Source organism: Salminus brasiliensis, chromosome 22, assembly GCF_030463535.1.
Source record: "Salminus brasiliensis chromosome 22, fSalBra1.hap2, whole genome shotgun sequence".
In the NCBI taxonomy this organism is placed as follows: Eukaryota; Metazoa; Chordata; class Actinopteri; order Characiformes; family Bryconidae; genus Salminus; species Salminus brasiliensis.
The window spans coordinates 16,570,188-16,591,871 of NC_132899.1; the positions used below are offsets into that span (position 1 = coordinate 16,570,188).

General features: G+C 42.0%; 1 protein-coding gene across 7 annotated transcripts in view; it reads left to right on the plus strand.

Moving 5' to 3' along the window:
• Positions 1-21,684, plus strand: part of ablim1b (actin binding LIM protein 1b) — a 62,340-nt gene that overhangs the window by 33,382 nt on the left and 7,274 nt on the right. For 3 of the 7 annotated variants that reach the window (XR_011978240.1, XR_011978241.1, XR_011978239.1), the window contains exons 5-18: positions 1,049-1,175; positions 1,991-2,084; positions 9,656-9,743; positions 10,059-10,117; positions 11,170-11,214; positions 13,412-13,489; positions 14,038-14,196; positions 16,767-16,811; positions 18,090-18,152; positions 18,651-18,686; positions 19,554-19,683; positions 20,140-20,232; positions 21,005-21,019; positions 21,577-21,669. Coding sequence is in view for 1 of the 7 variants with exons in the window: in XM_072667825.1 (XP_072523926.1) it covers positions 1,049-1,175; positions 1,991-2,084; positions 9,656-9,743; positions 10,059-10,117; positions 13,412-13,489; positions 14,038-14,196; positions 16,767-16,811; positions 18,090-18,152; positions 18,651-18,686; positions 19,554-19,683 (879 nt within the window). In the remaining 6 variants the exon portion in view is untranslated. The remainder of the gene's footprint in view (positions 1-1,048; positions 1,176-1,990; positions 2,085-9,655; positions 9,744-10,058; positions 10,118-11,169; positions 11,215-13,411; positions 13,490-14,037; positions 14,197-16,766; positions 16,812-18,089; positions 18,153-18,650; positions 18,687-19,553; positions 19,684-20,139; positions 20,233-21,004; positions 21,020-21,576; positions 21,670-21,684) is intronic. The other 4 variants (XR_011978243.1, XM_072667825.1, XR_011978242.1 and 1 more) reach the window with 3 other exon arrangements.

The window sequence follows — 21,684 nt, forward strand, 5'->3', positions numbered from 1 at the left end:
GCAATGCTCTATAATCTAGTCTGTTTAGCCTCCCTTGGACAGTAGAGACAGTTACTCCAACAAAGGCAGGACCTTCTCTTTATAATACCCTTGAATGTGAATGAGCAGGTGTCAAATACAAATGCTCCAAAATGGCATGAAATGGCATAAAATCTTTTTACACTGACTTCCATTGAAATGTAAGTAGGTTCTTTCCTTCTGTGAATCTGTCAAGCTACCATTTCGGAGATTTAAGGATATTGGCACCACAGCAGCGATACACATGTGTATGTGAGGAAGGCAGGGCAAAGTAGAGATGGTTTAAATCATACCTTAGAGTAATGTGACACACCTTTACTTTGCTCCACTGTATCCACCACTCCATCAATCTTTGTGTGTGTGTGTATTTGGGTGTATGTGTGTGTCTGCCTCTGCTCCATTTTTTAAAAAGCTTTTGGGACCTCAGCCAAAGGATGTAAATACAAGATGACAATCCTGAGCTATTTTTAGAGCCAAACCTTTACACACATTAAGCATGCACGCTTAATTCCACCATATTCCTCATGGAGAAGGCTGCTTTTCTTCACAGAAAGACGCTAATGCTTGCTCTTTAGAAAACCAACCACTGGTAAAGCGAAGAAGGGGCTTAGTCAGCCCAGCTCTGAGAAAAGCAAATTACTGGTGATTCACCAATGAACGTAATGACACATTTCCAGGCAGAGTATTTCCAGCAGTAGAGAAAGATCAGTAGGTTTTATCGTATCTGGAGCTGCTGCTCTGAAACCTTCTGTGAAATAGTGAGTCACTGAGTGTGATCCCCTTGACTTGGTTCGGATGAGCTTACATCTCCACCTAGTGGCCAGAATGGATCTTTGAGCGTGTGTTTGAATGTCTGTGTGTTAACACTCAAATGTGTGATGAGCGCTTGTACTGAATGTCAGTAGTTTTTTAGTAAATCAGTCAATTTTACGTTGATATTTTATAATGACAAATGACATTTTTGTCATTTTAATCAAATGTGTCACCTATTTAAGCTCAGCTGTGTGTTGTATGTGTGTTTTCTCTGCAGACTGTGCAGGCTGTGGCAGGGACATAAAGAATGGACAGGCGCTGCTGGCCTTGGACAAACAGTGGCATCTCGGCTGCTTCAAGTGCAAGGCCTGTGGCAAAGTGCTGAGTGGAGAGTACATCAGCAAGTGAGTCAAGCTAAAACCTCTTCCTCTCTGTGTGTAATTATCCTCCAGTTCCTAGGTTCTGTTCAGGCATTGCTCTTCTTTAGTTAGAATCTTCCTCACTTTGATGCAAAAAGAGCAAATTAGATACTACATTAAAATAATGGCTAAATAGAAGTGGAAGTACTATGTCAAAAACTACCTGAGTAACCTATATAACTGTAATGTGACTTCATGGTGTAACTAGTATAACTACTAGCAAATAGTTAAATAAAATAAACAAATAAAGATATATATATATTGAAACTGTGGAGGAACCTCATAAGGTGATTTGATAACCCTTCAAACATGTAGAATGTAGGTTATATAAATATAGGTAATTAAGTGGTTCATTAAAGGTATCAAGTGGTTGCAAGAAAATAAAATAATTATGCAAATGCCTTATAATGCCCAAAAACATACTTTACGAAGGACGGTTTGAGCTACACAGACTGTCTTTCACACATAGTTGTGTTCAATTTGTCATGATGCATTTCATAATGCAACACAAGCCAAACAGCCACCTTGGCAGTTATTTCCAGTTATATGAGACTAGGCTTTTATCTCTCTGTATGGGGAGAGAGATCAAAATACTGGAAACTGGAGGTCAAATAATTGTTTAAAAAAATCACTAATAAAATCTGTAAGCTGTAACCAGTAAGTAGACCATGCGTTTGCAGAGTGCTGGCCGGGTGTTGGCATCTGTCAAATTTTTACTCAGCGCTCAGAGTAACCTTAAACAGCATTCCCCATCCGTAGTCTCAGACAATAAATGTGCCCACTCATTTCCTCTTTCTCAGGGATGGAGCTCCATACTGTGAGAGAGACTACCAGATCCACTTTGGTGTGCAGTGTGAGGCCTGTCATCAGTTTATAACAGGAAAGGTTCTGGAGGTGAGTGCCCTGCCTGTCACTGTCCTCTGGTCCTCCGTCCAGTAAACACTCTAAAGAGTAAAAGCTTAGGACCTTGTGCTGTTTGGTGTACTGTGGTGTCTGTGGTTTTCTTCACATCGCTTTTTTCTGGAATTGCATTAGTGCTAAACATCTGCAGCTGGATACCTTGTAAGTCTCAATGGCCTCAAACACACACACACACACAGAGGCACAACACATGCACTAATGCTGGGATCATCATTCAGCACCCAGCTTGACATAGCTGCACTGCCCTTTTTGAAGCGCTCTGAGCTCTCACGACCTCAGTGCTGGCCCTCAGAGAACAGAGCGGAGCAGAACAAGCAGCAGAGCTGTTGGCCACATGCCAACGTCCCACCCTACCACTGTAGACAGAGCAGCCTCTGAGGCTGGGGCCTTCTGATAGGCCAGACGACATGAGGGAGCAGGAAGGGGAGGGAGGGGGGATGGATGGAGAGTAAGAGTGTTCTCAGGGAAAAGTCTGAGAGACAGATTGACGGACTTAGTGGATAGTAGAGGGAGTTTGCAAGGCATTGAGTGAAGCTAAAAGTTAGTAGTGTGACAGTAGTCTATCTATTAAATCGCAAAGCTGGGGGTCCACACAAGCAGCCTGCCTAAGGTAAGAGCACTGGACCACTCTTTATTCCAACAGTCTACATCAGAGGGCAAATGACCTGTATGCTTGTTACCAGATCTGCTGGTGTATTGTCTGATGTCTGAGTGTTTTGGAAATCTTATCAGACAGAGTGAATGGGGTGTGTGAGTGTAAAGATGCTGGGGAATTATAAATTTGGGCCAGCTCCTCTGAGTGTGTTGCTTTCTGCTTGATGTGGCTGGATGGGGCCTCTGTGGTCAGTGTGTTTTCTCAGAATCCTTGTAGCCGCTGCACAGTTTGTCTCTGGGCCTGCATATTAATAGTGAAAAATAAGTATTAATTTATGACTTCAATTTTATGCAGCCAGACATGCAAACTGTCCTGCGGTTTGCAAAGACACTTGTGTTTTCGTGTTTTCCATCTTACACAAATCCTCCCAGCGAAAGCAAGGCTAAAAATTGAGACACCCATGAAAATCCAACTTGTGCAGTCTCTTTCTGATGCTGCACTGTGGCAGGAGTTACCTGGAAGTCCCGTGATGATATTTTGGGATCCAAAATCCTCTTTAACAATGTTCTAATCATCTGCAACTGATGTGCTGCACCTCATTCTAATTTTAGTAGTAATAAATGTGGGGGTGGCCTACCTTTAATAAAAGAATATTGCATTTCTATTAGTTACATTTTACAAATTATTTTAAAGGACATTCCTCCAGTTGTGTGTGTAGTTATATAACATATATCAGTCAATATTGATAACATTAGGATTATATGTCCATGTGTTTAAATATGGTAAAAAAGACAATTTTCCCCCAAATTTGGGGTCTTTATTCACGTGACTGTATATAGCACATATTGCATGTAAAATGTTACGCATACATAATATGTGTAAAAGGACAAAGTAAGCAAATGAAAACAATAAGATTAAAAATGAAAGAAAATACCATCTAAAACAGGCTAAAATAGATTGTAAGACATTTAGAAGCAGTTATGGTGACAGCGTTGTTCACATGGCTTCACGCATCCACATATGGTGGTGAGAAAGCCAGTGGAATTTTATCAATGTGTGACCACTGGAGATTTAAAGTAGGAGATGCTTCTATATACATCCCAGTAGATATCCTTCATATCCTTCCTTGTAAGACAGACGCAGATGGCCCTGCATAGCCTTCATGCCTTAACAGAGAATGCTGAGAAGTAGGACAAGTGGTTTGATATGACTTGGCATTCAAATCAGATCTTCTATGGTTACCATGAGGTAACATTACTGGAGACACAACATGTGTGTTCTTCAGTGGGTCACGCATGGCTTGTTGAAGTGAAAGAACCCCTTGTGAGAGAACCCCTTTCATGGTTAAACCAAGTTAATGTTGATCCTCTGTTATCACACTCTCATACAAGAACTAGTGGTTGATGGAGGGTTGCAGGAGTCTGTGGGAGACTGTTCAGAGTGTCCTCTCAGTCTGCTGTGTGCATTTATCTTCAGCAGGGATTGCAGAGTATGCTCTCAGTGTTGGCTTTTTCACTTAACAATAATAGAACCCAATTCCTCAGAAGCTAAGAGGCTAGTGTCAGCTCCACTAGTGCACCATGTTCTTGTGGAAGTATAGAGTGTGGAGGTGTTTGTTTGAGCTAAGCACCTATGAGTAAGCACAAAGGTTAGAACTTTAATCTGGCCTGAGGCTCTGAGCTGAACCCAAATACAACAAGAGGGCATTTTAACAGGTTTGTGTTTTTATTGTTTTATTTTTTCTTGTCCTTTGAAATTGCCAGTTAAGGGCATGCCCAAGACAATGACATGTAACAATGATATATACGCCAATCAGAAATTAGTACATTAGACATTAGTAACCTTAGTGCCACCTGCCTAATATGAAGGAGGTCTCCCTTGTGCTGCCACAACAGATCTGACCATTCAAAGCCTCTGAAAGTGTCCTGTGGAATACCAAAACGTTAGCAGCAGAAGTCCAGTAAGTTATGAGGTGGGACCTCCATGGATCACATCAGTGAGCATTAGGTGCCCATGACTCTGTCTCAAGTTCACCGGTTGTTCTTTCTTGGACCACTTTTAATAGGCACTGACCACTGATGATTTGGAGGTGCTCTAACCCAGTTGTCTAGACATCACAATTAGGCTTCTTGAAAATGTCTTAGATTCTTTCACTCATCCATTTTTCCTGCTTTTAACACCTCACCTACAAGACCGGACTGTTCACTTGCTGCCTAATATACCCCACTCCTTGACAGATGCTTCTGTAGATGAAGATACTCAATGTTGTTCACTCCACCCTTCAGTGATACTAATGTTATGGCTGATCCGTGTAAATATCATTGTGGCATTCAAGCAGTATTTTTAGACGCAAAGTGTGCCAAGAAAACATTCCCCACACCACCATTACAGCACTTTCACCAGCCTGGACTGTTGACACAAGGCAGGTTGGGTCTATGGATTCACGCTGTTTGTGCCAAATTCTGGCCCTACCACCTGCGGCCGTGTCCTGTTGTAGTCAACCTTGAAGCGGATGGGCATGTTGTTCATGTTGAGGCGCTTCTCTGCTCACCAAAATAGTTCAGAATGGTTATCTGAGTTACTGTAGCCTTTCTATCAGCTCAAACCAGTCTGTCTATTCCCTGATGACCTCAAACCAACCCGCACCAGAAAACATGCCATGATTGACAATTATTTTGATTATATTTTGCCCCATTCTGATGATTGATGTTAACATTACCTGCAGCTGCTGGGCCGTATCTGCATGAGTTTATGCACAGCACTGCTGCCACGATTGGCTAATCAGATAATTGCTAATTAGCATGAGTAGGTACATAGGTGTTCTCTCTGATACTTTAATGATTTTTTCTAATTTTAATTTGAAACACACACACACACACACCATGTTATACAACTTCTTAAAGATACAGCTTGGCTGTTGCCATTCACACCTCTTTTAGGGTGTTTGTCCTGTTTCTAAGGCCCTTGTTTTTCTTTCTGTTGTTCTTTTCTTCTCCCTCTTGTACTCATCATTTCCCCTTGCCTTTTAGTTCTTGCCCCTTTCAGTCCCTCTCCCTGGCTCTCTCTACTGTCCACACCCTTCCATCTGGAACTAACGCTTTCCCCCCTTTCTCTCTCTCTCTCTCTCTCTCTCTCTCTCTTCTAGCCAGTGTCTCTGAACTAGCCAAGCAGGCCTTTCTGTTTTCCTCAGCGCTCTCCCCAGATACACTTGCATTTGTATGATGCAATACGGAATGCTCGATGGTGTCTCGCCGGAGGCTGACTAGAAAGTACGTCCACTGTTGCCAGTGGCGTTTGTTTACAGGAAGAGTGTTACATGGGCCCGTTGCCATGGCAAGGCGGGTCGGGAAAGGGATGGGGTCACATCTGTGTGAAATCATGCGTTTCTGCGGCATTGCCTCATAGTTCACCACGGAGGACGATCATGGGAGAACGGCCAATGTGCTGGAGGTGATTCCCCCAGCATAATCACAATTAAAACACAATCCACCGAAAGGACAGGGTGGGTGGGTGTGGGTGTGTGTGTGTGTGTGTGTGTGTGTGTGTGTGTGTGTGTGTGTGTGTGTTTCCTTTCATTTCCATTCTGTCTGCATTCTTTGAAGGATGAAGTAATGCAATGCAAAGTAAAGCTGCTCTATACCCACCTCTCCATTTCCAAATGAAAACAAAGTGTGTGTGTGCAAGGAGGGGTGTCGTTGTTTCAGAATAAGGGAGGACGAAAAAGAATGGCTGGAGAACAAGAATGAGTCGTGCTTATAGAAATGTGGCAGGATATCAAGGACAGAGAGATGGAGAAGGAGAAGGAATGCATGTTGGGGAAAACTGTTGATGGAGAACAGACAATAATGCTTTTTGGAGGAGCAGAGAGCGAGAGAGAGAGAGAGAGAGAGAGAGAGAGAGATTGCTATTCAGAGTAAAGAGGAAGACCGTTGTTAAAGGAGAGAGAGAGAACGAAAGATTGAGTGAGAGTAAAAAGGAAAGCTCTTGAAGCTGCAGAATCTCATCAGCATTCCCAGAGCTAATTCAAAACAGCAGGATGACGAGACAGCACTGCAGATGACTTACAGCTGTGTACTATCAGCACTGCCCAATGGGCACTTGATTCAAAACACACACACACACTTACTTTAGGTAATACAAATTACCTTGACCTGTTGGATTGTGCAGTGTTAGTAAAGATGTCACTTTTTCTGCCCCAGAATTCCACTTGCTCTCATCGGAGCAGACTAAACCACTTCCAGATTTGCTGCTGTTCTTTTTTTCACATCCTTCAGAGCTCTTTACAACCAGCAGCGACCAAAGCAGAGCTGCAGAATTCCTCGCTGTGTAGATTCTTATCAGCAGCTCAGATGTCAGGGAAACTTCCAGTATTATGTTACACTCTTAATAATAATAGGACTGCAAATGGTGCTTTGAGGAATGCCATAGGAGAACCACTTTTGGTTCCATAAGAACCTTTATGTAAAAGTTACTTTACCAATGTAGTGGTTACTAGTTCTTCTGTGGCGTTCCTCAAAGAACCATTTGTAGGCCTTTTATTTTATTTTTTATTTTTATTTTTTACAGTGTAAATCTGTGGAATAGTTTATTGTCTGTTGTTATCCTGATGTTGGCCACTGCAATATCTAATTGAACCCTCTAACCAGTCACTAAATCCTTTTATTTCTTTGAATCAAGACTTTCACACGATTGTCTTTGCATAGGTGCATGCCCAACAAAAGCCTCTCCCACCACTGAAAATGACCACCCACGTTACTCCAATAGGCTGCATCCACATGGCTCGTTTTGATTGTCGACCGTGGTTTCCACGAAAGATGGAATCTGAGATACAGTTTTAAATTTCCATACACAGTTCCCACCACAGTATTGTAAACCACAATGTGTAGCAGTGTAATTGCAATAGAAAGGAATGCCATAGATATCCTGTAGCATTAGTGTATATGGTGTCTGTGTGTGTATGTATCTGTTTGTATGCGCATGTGTTGTGCATGAGTTTGTTGTAGCGATTCCTGACTTAGTTTGTGCTTCGTAAAAAGACATAAACAGAACTGGATGCCTCATTGCTCTAGCTTTATCCATGTACTGGAAGACAAAGGCTTGTTCTCATGTTGGGATGCCAAGCAGACAGAGTGAAAATTTGTTGAAATGTATGGTTCTACATGGGAGTGTCTGTGTTTCTGTCTCTGTATGTGAGCATGTGCATGTGTGTGTGTTCATTCAATTTCTAGGTCCTGACTCACTGTCCTGAACAGTGTTTTTTTTTTTTTTTCAGACGCTCCTATCCTGTGTGTATTAAAAAAACGTTCTTAGTAAATTACTCAGAATACGTTGATTATCAAGCAGACCACACAACAAGCAGAAACTAGCTAAAAGGACTACAATTCAAAAGCCTACCTCCAGAGCAGAGCACAATTCCAAGAGAGAAGGTCCAAGCCCAAATAATTCCTGTCAGGGATGTCTAGTAAATTTAACCAGTCAGTAGCTGGTTCTGCCCCATCAACAGTTCTATCAAATATCCAACCCCAAACCAAGACTCTATTTAGGACCAAGCAGAACTAGATTGAGAAACTAAGTACACTATCAAGCAGACTACACAACTAACAGAATCTAGCTAAACGTACTACTATTTAAAAGCTCACAAGCAGACAACAGTTCCAAGAGAGAAGATTTAAGCACAACAACTGCAAGTTTCAGAACTGAAAAGAAACTGGAAAGGGAAAAAAAACATATTTTTATCTACAAAGAGTAGTGTCAGGGTTAGATAACAAATGTATGGTTAGACATCATACTTAAAACATTGTTATTACATGTATATATTACCTATCTCCGTTTATATAAAAAATAATATCTAAAGTAGACAATAACTTTTAATGTAAACTGATGTAAAAAATGAATTTTACCTTTTTAATTATTAATAAAGTAATATGGAAACATACAGTTTCATACTTGTAACATACTCAGAATATACAGTACTCAAAACAATATATAGACCATATATAAAACTAAGCTTTAATGAAAGGTTTTGTATTAAATTCATGAGGAAGTATTTTTGGAGTATTTTTGTTGATCCATTTATCATGACATGTTGACAAAGTCAATTTCTGATTATGTTATGGAACATACTGTGTGTACCTGTACATAGACTATATGTCAAAATGTTTGTGGACACCCCTTCTAATGAATGCATTCAGCTACTTTAAGTTGCACCCATTGCTGACACAGATGTGCTAATGCATACACCCAGCATGTCTAGTCTCTGTTGAGAAGTACGTCCAATAGAATAGGACTCTCTGGAGCAGATATACATGAATTATTGGTGCCATGCCTAATGCCAGGTGTGGGCTGAAGGGGTATAAAACCCCCCAGCATTGAGCTGTGGAGCATTGGAACTGTGCTGTCTGGAATCCAATTTGGGATGAGTTGGGGGAGTTGTGGATGAGGTAAAGTGGTCATCATCCAACATCCCGACTTCACTAACGCTCTTGTCGCTGAATGCAATCAGATCCTCATGGCAATGCTCCAAAATCTAGTAGGAAGCCTTTCCCTGAGAGGTCATGAAGTTTTGTGTGCCAGGGTAAAAAGTGATCCTGCAGAGTATGCTGTGTAATCAGTGACTATGCAACCTTAGACAGAGGCCCATTCACTGAGGACAAGTGCTCACACACACACACACACACACACACACACACACACACACACACATACATACATACACAAAAGTAAAGGAGAGAGAGAGAGAGAGAGAGAGAGAGAGAAAGTGATGCTGATAAGTGGCAAATAAAGACAGCACACCTGTCCTTTCTCCTACAGGTCCTTGTTTTGTACAGTAGATATTTATAGATTCTAATTTAATTGTATTTGTACTTGTGTGAGTGTGTGTGTCTGCAGTAAACGTACAAATCCTTGTTTGTTCCCCTGTTTGGTTAACTCCCCTGACCTTTGTCTACAGGCAGGAGATAAGCACTACCACCCCAGCTGTGCACGATGCAGCCGGTGCAACCAGATGTTCACGGAGGGAGAGGAGATGTACCTGCAAGGTGGGTGAAGCAGCTGAAACTCGACTAATAAGAACCACCTGTTCTTTAAACTCTTAAAGGGTCCTTGATGATATTTTTGGTTTCTTCATCTATGCTCTTCATCTATGCTTAGGCGTACATAGTTTCATAAATTTCATGGAGAGTTGTATGTAGATAGGATTGTTCCCCCTCCCTCTGCATTCCAACCTTTTGGAGTTTTGTAGGTTCTCACAACAAATGGTAATGGACCTTATATTATGGAAAATAAAGATTTGCAATTGTATCTATGTTACTACTCTTATTTAGTTCAAATGCATTCTCTCTTTATTTCTCCAGGCTCTACAGTGTGGCATCCAGACTGTAAGGGCAACACCAGAGTAGATGAGAAGTACAGGGTAAGAGTCAGCTCCCTCTCCCAAACACACCTCATGCACTCTCTCCTGAGCTCTAAGCCCCTCTTTTACTTTCACTCACATCCTTCCTTCCAAACTTTTCCAAACATCTTTCTGGCATCTCTCCTAAGGTTTACACTTGAGTTGATGGGACAGGCTCTCAGAGCCAGTTGCTTACCCTGGGGGTGGTAGAGGGTGAAGGGAATGCATGTGGATGTGTCAGTGTGTCCATTCTGTTCTGCTTCTCCTCTGTAGGCAGCGTCACAGCGTCTGAGGAGAAAGCCCAGTCCCTTTGATATCTTTTTTCCTCTGCCTGACTGTCCGTCTCAGTGTAAGAGTCAGGGCAGCGCTGGCTCTCGGCGGTCCGCAGGCAGGCCGCAGGTTTGCAGTCCCATGTTGTCCCTCGCCCTGCACTGCTTTGAGCTAACCCCACTGTCATGCTTCACCTGGAAGCAAGACAAATTAGCTGCAGTGTGTTCTGTTAGCACATTGAAGTTCACTCGTGTATTTGCAAAAAAAAGAGAAGGGGCAAAACACTGGCTCAAGCACACCCAGTGCTTCCTCTACGCAACAGAGTCTTGTCTTGGGAGACCTTGGAATTGTGATCACTATATTTTTTTAGAATATATTCCAGATCACATTGCTTTTGTATGCTTGAATATTACACAAATGTTTGTTAATGCTGCATAAATGCAAGCCGTTATAAATCAATACTTGAGTAATGATGTTGAGAACCTCTGAAAGGTTGATCCCCACTGCTTTGCACCACATGTAGAGTGTTAGCTTGCTGTCTGCTATGCTAAGCTAGTAGTTAGACACTAAATTATGTGTGGTCTTCATAACCACAGGACTTGTGTCATGCAATAGATAACCATTACATCTATCATTCAAAGGCCTCCAGTTATAAGACTACATGCATGCACAGGAATGAGAAAATGGAGGACTGAGGTAGCTCTACCTGCACATGGTGTGTAGAGCTGAGGTGGATCACACAGCAGTGTGTGTCCGAGCGTTTGATGTGTGATCTCATGTGACCCCTCTTCCTCCATCCACAGCTCCTCCCTCCCTCTGTAACCTCACTGCACCAATCAGAAAGGCAGGTACTGTATTCTGCTACTGGCAGCAGAGTGTGGCATGTCTCTTGCAGCTCCCGCACAGCAGAGGGCGCCTTCTTTTGCCCACATAGAAGCCTGTGCACCAATCATTTGCCATGTCTCAAATCGAGTAGTAGTAGCCAGTTTTAGTAGAAGCAGGATGACGCTGATGTGTTAGAACCGCTGTAAAATAAAGTGTGGACGTTGCATGTTGTTTACACTCTGTGGCCACAGGCTGCCATATATGGTGAAATGGGAGGAGCATGAACAAAATAAGGCAATTAATAATTGTAATTTTAAAGCTGACATTAGTTTGCATGGAGGCTATTCAGGCATGGCATTCGTGTTGACATTAGTGTTGATATAATATTATCATAGAAAATGAAGGTAATAGATAGTGAGGTACTCAGTGTGAAGCGTAAGAATAAAGTGCATAATGGCCGAATTGAGACACAGAGATTACGCTTTTAGCCACCACAGGCATGTGGCTGCGGCCCCCCTCTGCCCTGCTGTAAGTGAAAGAACTCTGACTCATCGCATTAACTGGACTCAGATATGAGCTCACTCTGCACACGCCGCCGCAGATGCTGACCACATATAATTTATAATACTAGTCCACACTAAATTACTCCCAGAGTGCTGTAAGTCATCAAGTAGCCATTCAGAAACTGTGACGTTCTGAGTACTGAGAGCCATATCTGAAGGGCCATGCTGCATGAGCTGTGGCGTATGGATGGCTAGAGGCGGCTGGAGAATGTTGTGATATGTAATTGCACTGAAAATTAGACATTGAAAGGCTGTTGGCACTGCTATTGTTATCTTGGCTTGGGTGTTAACTCAATCCTGTCTTTCAAGATTAAAGGAATACTCCAGAGTTTTTCAGCCTAATCTCTGTTATCCACAATGCATTCACACAATCTCAGCATACAGTACATGTTATCAACAAAAAACTGAAAGCTCACTTATAATAGAAACGGTTGGGCAGCTGATGAGCGGTTGGGCAGCAGACGTTTGAAATATGTGACTGTATGAGACAGTAATTAAAAACTACAACTATTCAGAAACCATAACATTCCATGTCTGGCAGATCTGTTCATGTCTGAAATCGAAGTGAATCGTTTATGTGCATGTCCTTTGTCTTATCAAGCAATATCTATTGTGTCATATAATTTAAAAATCCCTGTAATCTTTGTGGAAGTGTAGTGACTTGCCCGTCTCTGAACGCCTTCTGAGAGTTGGTTACATCAACGTGCATAAGCAGCCAGGAAAAATTATATTGACCAATCATGTCATAGCATCTCCTCCCACCACCCTGTCATCGAGCGAATACAGCGATTATCACCTCCGTCTGAGGTCACGTTTGCCTCGGAAGGCTCACTGCTCGGGCTCAATCGAATCCTGATGGATAAAATCATGTCCCGATCCTAATTATTTCCTGCCTGAATATGCTGTTTCCCTCAGAACTATGTCACATTATGAAAGAAAATGCTTTGTGATTTACAATTCACATTAACTTTAATTCAGCCTTCGAAAACTGGAGCAGCACAGAAAATAAAACTTTAACTTTCCCATAGGCTTTCTGGTATCCATGCATGATCAGGCAGGCAACAACGAAAACTCCACCCATGCAACATTGGTCAATTATTACCACAAACACTCCCCCCTGGAATACAAGTCCCATCTCTTGCAAAACAGCCCTTATTTCATTTTTTGACAAACTCAAGACAGTGGTCACCTCATCCCCAAATCCGTAACTCATCCCAAAAGTATTGGATGGAGCACCATCATTCCAGAGAACACAGTTCCACTGCTCCACAGTTCAGTGTTTACCCCTGTAGCCCATACCTGGCATTAGACATGGTGTCTATAGGTACATGTTCATATGCTACAGGGAGGCAATACTGTTTAACAGGGACTAGACAAGCTGTGAGTGTGTCTGCATTGGCATGTCTATCTCAGCAATAGGTGCAACTTAAAGTAGCATGAATTCATTCATTGGAAGGGTTGTTCACAAGCATTTGGATATGTGTAAGTACAGGAAAACACATCTTAAATGTTTTCACTGATAATCAACTGTACATTGCAGATCCATTACAGGCCATCCAGTTGAAAGAGCCTGGAGTATTTCTTTAATTGAACATGTGAGTGTATGTATGGGAGTGTATTTGGCTGGTCGCTAACACAGTGTCTTGTTCCCCTGCAGCCCACAAGGTCTTCGTCAGAGAGTATCTGTTCTCGGCCTGGTTCCAGCATCCCTGGCTCTCCAGGTCACACCATCTATGTGAGTCCCACTCGCCGGCGCCCCCTGTCACTCCCTGAGTCCATCGGAGCTGATCACTGCTCAGTCCCAAATGGATTTTGAGGCTGAGGCTGCAGAATCCTTTGTTCCATTTTGTCTTATTCCCCTACAAACAGTATCCAGTTATATTTGCCTTGAGTTGTGGATGTCCATCTTTCTTTTACAGACACCATCATAACTAAATATGCATCCATACACACACAGAAACCACTAGGAAGCCCATGTTTATTAGAAGGCCTCAGAGCTGAAAGGTTATGGACGGTAGCCTCGTATGAAGCTGTATTTTTAAGAATGATGCAAGCACATTTGTCCGCACATTAGCCCCATATTCAGTGTCTTTATCCTCTTTGGTGACCCACGTGAAGTGCTGTAACTCTGTTTGGATGTGATGTGGATCTGTTTGACCCCTTGCTTGACCTTCCTCCACCCTCTCCATTCTCTTTCCCTGTGTCTCTCCATCTTTGTGATTCCCTCTCCCTCACCCCCCCCCCCCCCTTTCCTTTTCTGTCTTCCATTTCTCCTCCCTCCAGGCAAAAGTAGACAATGAAATCATTGATTACAGGGACCTAGCAGCCATCCCCAGGGTCAAGGCCATTTATGACATAGAGCGTCCAGACATGATTTCCTACGAGTCTCTCCACTCCACCTCCTCTACCTTGGACAGACAGGGCAGACACAGCCCCGGAGAGGTAACACAAAGCTACTCTCACCTATCCTGGCCAATGCATGCTCGCAACTGTGCTGCTCTAGATTTAGCCTAGAATCTACTGGTGAAAATCCACTTTGATAGCTGTGTACTTTGACAACACCGAGGAAGGCAACATAAGAGCCTGGAGAGGACAGATCATGTTTTACGAAATGTTTGGGAAACAAAACGTAATGTCGAGATCAGTCCAACAAGAATAATTAAAAAATACAGAAGGGAAACTGTACAATTACAGTAAATTACTGGCTGCATTACATTCACAGTATTTGATTGCACTATGTAACCGTAAATAACAGTAAAAATGCAACTGTATACTGTAACTTCAGTCACCCTGACCACAGGATTAGTGTGATAGATCTGTATTCAGCTGTTTAGTAACAGTAATAAGCTGTAAAAGTCATATATTTGTACAAAACAACTGGAATAGTAACACATCCATATAACGACAGTAATGTAATGTACAATTACAGCACAAAAACAGCACATTTATCAGCATTGTTTAAGGAGACATGCTCAGATTTTCTGCAGAAATGTGCAGGACGATTTTTTTCACACCTCCAAAAATCAGTCTGCATTACTACTTCTTAAGGCTGGTTTATATGTACTGTGGATGCGGATGTGGCATAAGGCACACGACCAATGCAACATAATTGCAGATGAAATGGCTGGGTGTGAGGGCCTGAATTGAAACAGTGCGACCAGTCCGCCGGGTGAGGCAAACATGCCTTGATCGCTCATTGGCTAAATTCACATTGCTGCCTTTTAGGATGTAAATGCCACTGCCTTCTCTGTCTGTCAGCCAACTTCACCAAAAGCCCCTCCTCTTTATTGATCAACAACCAGCTCCATAGCGTTTGACTACGTTTACATGGGTTGTTTTTTAATAACATGAAGAAATAAATGGGTCATCAATAAATTCAACTTCACCTCCACCCAGTTACAGATCCAGTCCCAAAATACCTTTACACAGAAACAGTGCGGCCTGTTTCCTTTGTTCCTCGTTTGTGCTGTGCGGGAACAAGCAGCTTCCATGCATCCGCAAAAGTATGCAGTCCCCCGGGTTGATGGTACAAGAGGTATAATGGAGCAATTATGGACAGGCCGGCGCTACGACACCTGAGCCATGCTACGTCTGCACTAGGTATGAACCAGCCTTTACAGAATAACAAACTTATTGGGCCACAAAGCCTCCTTCCACATCTCAGGTGACCAGTTCCCTTCTTCTAGTGCAAATATTAATTTATATTAATAATATTAATTGAATGATAATTTAATTACATTTTATAAGAAACCTTCTAAGTTCTTATGTCTGCAACTTCATATTCATTATTTTGACCATATTGAGAATATCAGTGTGTGGTCTATGGAGCTGCCTAAGCCATTAGAATGATTTATTTACAACTGAATTAGTTATATATCATTACAAACATTGATGCCAAATGTTTGACCAAAACTTCCTAACATTTGAATGGTAGAGTATGTACATAGTGTGGGTAGATTATTGGGTAGATTAATAAAACAATGGCAATTTGGCACAAGAGGGTACAATACAGGCCAATGTTGCGGAGATTGGAGATTTGAGCTGTTATAATATTATATTATATTATATTATTAAACAAAGCTGCACTCCACTCTAATCTTCACCATGTTGTAGTGTGCTAGTAGATGATATAGTACAGTAATAGTCCCCTCTGTCAACAGCTTTTGCTGTCCAGGCGGGTGCGTTCCCCTTTACCGGACCTGCGTGTAAGTGGGCCTCGGCCTCACAGGGCCCCATAAAGCCCACTCATCCTGGCCCAGCCACTGCCTGCCCCATCCCCATCCTACAGACCCACACATCCACTCAGCCTTGCCCAGTCAATAGCCCTCCCCCTGCCTCCCTATTCCTAGCTACTGCTCTGTCATTGCACCATCACAGCTGCCAGAATTTAAAATACATTGTTTCTCCAAGAGAACACTTTGGTATGGTCAGGCTTTGAGCAGGCCTGGACATGGCCTGTGTATGCTTCTCTGCTTATGTGTGTGTGTACGTGCATGTGTGTATGCCTGTGTTTTGTGTGTCTTGTGTGTCTATGTTTCCGTCAGTTCTAATGTACTGTATAATATCATGTATTGTACATGTATTATGTGTACATTGTCCTATGTGTACCAGTCACTGTTACATGTGTATGGTTGTATGAGAGGAACATGTATTACATGTTTGTTTTTTTGCTATTATTATTGACTGCTGTTTGTGTTGTCTCTCATATTAAACCTACTGTGCTGTACCCAGATCTGCCTGTGCCGTGTCTGCGTACATCACAAAGCAGTGTCACGGCTCCCCCTGCTGGGCACAGAGAGGGTCACACTGTCTGTTCTGTAGCATGATGAGTCAGTCGCTCAGTATATGTATTTACACACAGGCTTTCTGCCTTATTAGGTACATTTAGTTTACACCTACGTTCGTTGGTCATCAGCATGATAGATCGGGTTTTGAAGGCACAATGTGTTCAGGTGATACTGTGCTCTTGGAAAAGCAAAATAGTAACCATAGGCCGTCCATCCTTCTTACAGTCTCAGAGCATCGAAGGTGATCATTCACCAAGAGGCCGTGCCACAGTAAGTGTGTACAAGCAGTAAACATCAGGCAGTTTTTCTAACATCTGAACAATTTCTAACATGACCTGTTAGACAATAGATATTAAATAACTCAATTAGCTCTTAGCAAGTAGTCGTTATCTGATAAACCTTTTTTCGGAACTAATCAGTAACCCTACAATAGCATTCTAGCAGTACTAACACATAATTTAGCATGTCTTTGAGAAACAGATAAGGCCCGAAGGATATGCATGACCTTAATGAACTCATCCTGTAGTCAGTATTCAGTTCTTCTTTCTTGTCCTTTCTCACACAAGCAACAATTGCTTCAAATTGCTCCAAATCGATCTTTCAGTGCAACGCCAGCCAGCTCTGTGGAGAAAAGCTTTTGAGAAGCCTTTGCTGAAGGGCAGTGTTTATACGGCTACGTAACTCCAACATAAGTCTTTCATTTCAGCTTGCAGACATTAGTCCTGACACGTTCCAGGCTGAAATGGGCTGAGTACCTTCTAAAAGTGCTACAGAGGATTGTTTGAGTGATGAAGAACCACTTTTGATTCCATAAAGTTCTTCACACTCACATGCACTATATGGACAAAAGTATTGGGACACCTGCTCTTTTATTGTTTCGTCTGAAATCAAGGGACTTCAAAAAGAGTTATTCCTGCTTTTGTTGGAGTATTAGACTTTGAAGCATTGCTGTGAGGATTTGGTTGCATTCAGCGACCAGAGTATTAGTAAGAGCCACCCTACCTCCCCAACTCATCCAAAAAGTATTGGATGGAGCACCAACATTTCAATGAAGACAGTTCTACTGCTCCACACCTAAATGTATGGACACATGGTGCCAAAAGGTTCATGTTTATCTGCTCCGGAGAGTTCTGTTCTATTGACCATACTTCTCTGTGTGCATGTGTGCATGCATGTCCAACTTAAAGTAGATGAACATATTCATTAGAAGGGGTGTCCACAAACATTTGGACATATAGTGTGACTCTTTTACAAAAGTGGTTCTTTAGGTATCTGAATGTGGTTCTTCTACTGTATCGTGTAATGGACCTTTAAAAGCACCTTTAATTTCAACAGTGTATGAAAGCTGTCCTCAGTAAAGTTTCACCAAGCTTTTTCCAAACCTACAAATGCTTCAGTGTGATTTACTCTTTGTATTCACAATTTCTTAAAAGTAAAACCTTGCATTAAGTGTGCTGCAGTTCTCCAAAATAGATGATGGTGCTGCTGCAGTGAAATATGACATTGCTATTTTGATAGTGACCTTACATTTTGTGTCTACATTCTCAGACCATGCCACAAGATCTTTCCCCTATGTCAGCACCTATGTCAGCACCTATGTCAGCAGAGACAGTAAGTTAACAGTGGTGGATATAGCAGCCTCTGACCAACTGACCATATCTTGCAAAACTTAACCGGTATTCTCTTATCTCTCCTTCTTCCTGAAAACACATTCCTCCCTAATAAAAATGCCTTCTGTGCATTTGAGTGTTTAACCTGAAAGAGTACATCTGTTCTGTGAGCACATTTGTGTGTGTGTGTGTGTGTTAGCCAGTGGACTGAGAGTGTATGCAAGATTGTCTCTCTTTGTGACATTACAAACCTTCAGGAATTCGTTGCAGGCTGCCTCATCGCTGCTTTCTCTGCCTAACAAAGCTATCAAGCACATTTTCAGATACAGAGTTGTATAAACATTAGCAAGTTCTATACAACTGTGACCCGATCCCGCATAGAGGCTTGTCCCCTTCTATTAATCCTACCATTTCTCACTCTGTTTCCTTCTCTGCCTAAAGCATTGATATTCAGTGACACTTAGAGTTCTTCTCCATGTTGTGTGTGGTTTTGTTCCAGTCTCCACGGACCCTGTCGCCCACCCCCTCTGCTGAGGTTAGATCCTGCTTTCTAATGCACTACCACTTAGACCTACATTCACAATGCTTCAGAACTCAAGTCAGAATGTTTGCCTACTGTTTATTTGTTGTTGTTATTGTGTTTATTATCACTGGCATTAGAAAGCCTTTGCGTTTATCAGAATTTTGAAAAAACAAGAGACAATGATAAGTGTTTTTCCTTGTTGTGTCATTCCTTCATTTAATCAATTTTCGAAGCATAAGATTATTTATTTATTTATTTATTTATTTGCTGTTTTGCATGTTTATTGTGGTTCATGGAACGGTTGCCCAATCCTTTTTCAAGTTCAAAGTTTTATTAGTCATACACATGGTTATACACAGTACTACTAGCAGTGAAATGCTTTCACTTTCACTCACATGAAACAACAGGATAGAATGTAGAAATAGGTATATAAGGTATACTTGTCAAATAAAATAACCTAAAATAAGCAATAAGTATAAAATAACATAAGAATGAAAGTATCAATATACACAAAATGTACACAAAATACAACAGAATATAAAATGCAGGGATGAGTTGTCAAGAGCAAAGTAAAGTGTGCAACATAATGTTGTGCAACAGAGCAGGAGGTAGTAATTATTATAATAATAAGTCATAATAATACAATTTTCAGCATTTAAATTTTTCAATTCACTAACCTTTGCACAACAACTGTGCTGATGTGAAAATGATTATATGGATGGATTTTACATTTGAATCTGTAAATCCAATGTTTTACTGTTTGTAGTGCAGTCTCATCCAGTCTCTGTACCAAAACTAAGACATAGTGGCTATAAAGTTTGTCCTCAATCAGCAGTTTGTGCGCAGGTTGTGTAAACGGTCACTGTGTCTGTGTGCTAGGGCTGCTATGACATGAGAGAGCGCATTATGCAGAGATCTACCAGCCAGGGCTCCATTGGCTCGCCGGTCTACAGTCGTCATAATTACACACCCTCACTGTCGAAATCACCTCAGCACTTTCACAGACCAGGTGAGTGTGAGCCCATAACCTCCATTTACTCATTCTCTTTCCACCAGGACTGAAATGCCACATAAAGGAGCAGTGGTCTAGTTTGTGTGTGTGTGTGTGTGTGTATATATATATATATATATATGTACAGTGTATGACACTTGTATCTCCATATTTCAACATGCCTCAAAATGACTTGGATTAAGATGATTTTTACCTCTCCCTGCAAACTTGCCTTTTTTTGAGATACAAGGTTTTGCATGATATATGCTTCAAAATAATTCTCTTTGAGCTGTAGAAGAGCATTGCAGGCCACCCACCTTCTTCCAGAGCTTTGCCTCTTCTTGCTTTCCCTCGCCTTTCCTCTGTCTCTCTGCCCTTCGCTCATATTTCTTTCTCCTTGCCTCCCTTTGTCCTGTCTCTCCTCCCGTTTCTCCTATTTTTCCTCTTCCTCCTCTTCCTCTGAGTGGCTGGCAGGTATGCTGAAGCTCTGCTCCTCTTTGCGTTCTGGCAACAGCGACAACCGTCCCACTTCCCCTTTCCGACATCACTTCCTCCCCCATAATAAAGGTAAGCCCCCCCCCCCCCCCTCCCCCACCCCAACCTCACCTCTACCACTCCGGACCCTGCAGTCCAGTCCACTGTCCTTCCCTGCCTCTATACTTTTACTTAAGGCTGTGAATTGGAGCCTTTTTCTCGCAGAATGCTCCAAAGGGGTGTACATCTCTAACCTCTCAATGATTCTTTTTGATTGACAGTCTCTATTTTTTTACCAAATACATAACACGTTATAAATTCATATAGAGTAGTGTAATATAGACATATTTTAATATATATATATTATTAGATTTTTACATAAAATATTTTATCTGTAGCTGAGAGTTGTGTTCTTTTTGTCCAATTTAATTTATTATTATTAGTCCAGTTCTGTTCAGATTTCACCAATCACTCAATTGATTCAGATTGATGCAATTTTGGGTATGATTTCTAATTACATACAGGGAAATAAACACAACAACATACACACACAATGTTTATGGTCTATATTTGCACGGTTATGGAATAACATCCTACCGTCCTACTTGAATTACACCCCCATGCTATGTTGATAGCCCTCTTGTTGATAGGCAGTTGGTTTGCGCTTCATACATGGCTGATCTGTTCTAGGGAGAACGAGTTCTGCACATGTAACTTGGGCATGGCACGTGTATTCTTTTCTGTACTGTTAGTCTGAAAGCTGTACTCAGTCAGCTGCTGCTCCACAGCTACATGTAAACTGAACACTGCCAACAAACCACATGCTCCTGTTTATAATGCACATGTGACTCTGTCCTCCCTACAGATTCTTACTGCATAGGTATGTCTTGGCTTTGTGGCTGTTGCTGTGTTTGTGTGATGCTTTCTTTAGTTTCTGGCATCTGTGAGGCACACCACAAGCTCCAGTCTCTCTCTCTTTTCTTTTTTTCCCATCTCTGGTCTTATTTAGCAATATGCTTGTTGGATGATAATTGCATGATTCCATGATTAGCATTCAGTGCTGCATGCTGCCTCAACTGTTTGTAATGTAGAAGTCCTAACCCTGTGAATGTTGTATCTTCACATTTCCCTTGGAATACAGGACCAGTGTGAGTGCTCCAGACATGCATACACATTGCACGTTTTGATGGAGAATGCTGAGGAGTGTGTGTGGGATTGCTGTCATACTCCCTACCCATCCACCACACTTTCTTCCTCTCTCCCTCTTTCTGTCATGCGGAGTGGACATGCTCTGTTTCATCCACCATGTTCACCCTCTTCTTTTTTGTCCATCTCTTTCAATTAGTAAAATTTTATTCCAACATCTCTTTCTTCCTTTCCTTCTTCCTTTCTTCCTTGTTTTCTTCCTCCCACTCTTTCTCCTCTTCTTGTTTGGAGGCACTGAGCCGTCGAGTGGCCGCAGTTCCCCCCTTTCCTCTCGGCCGGCCACCCCGACCCTCTCTCTGACCCCTAAACATTTCCACATCCCAGGTAGGAGGAGGAGTG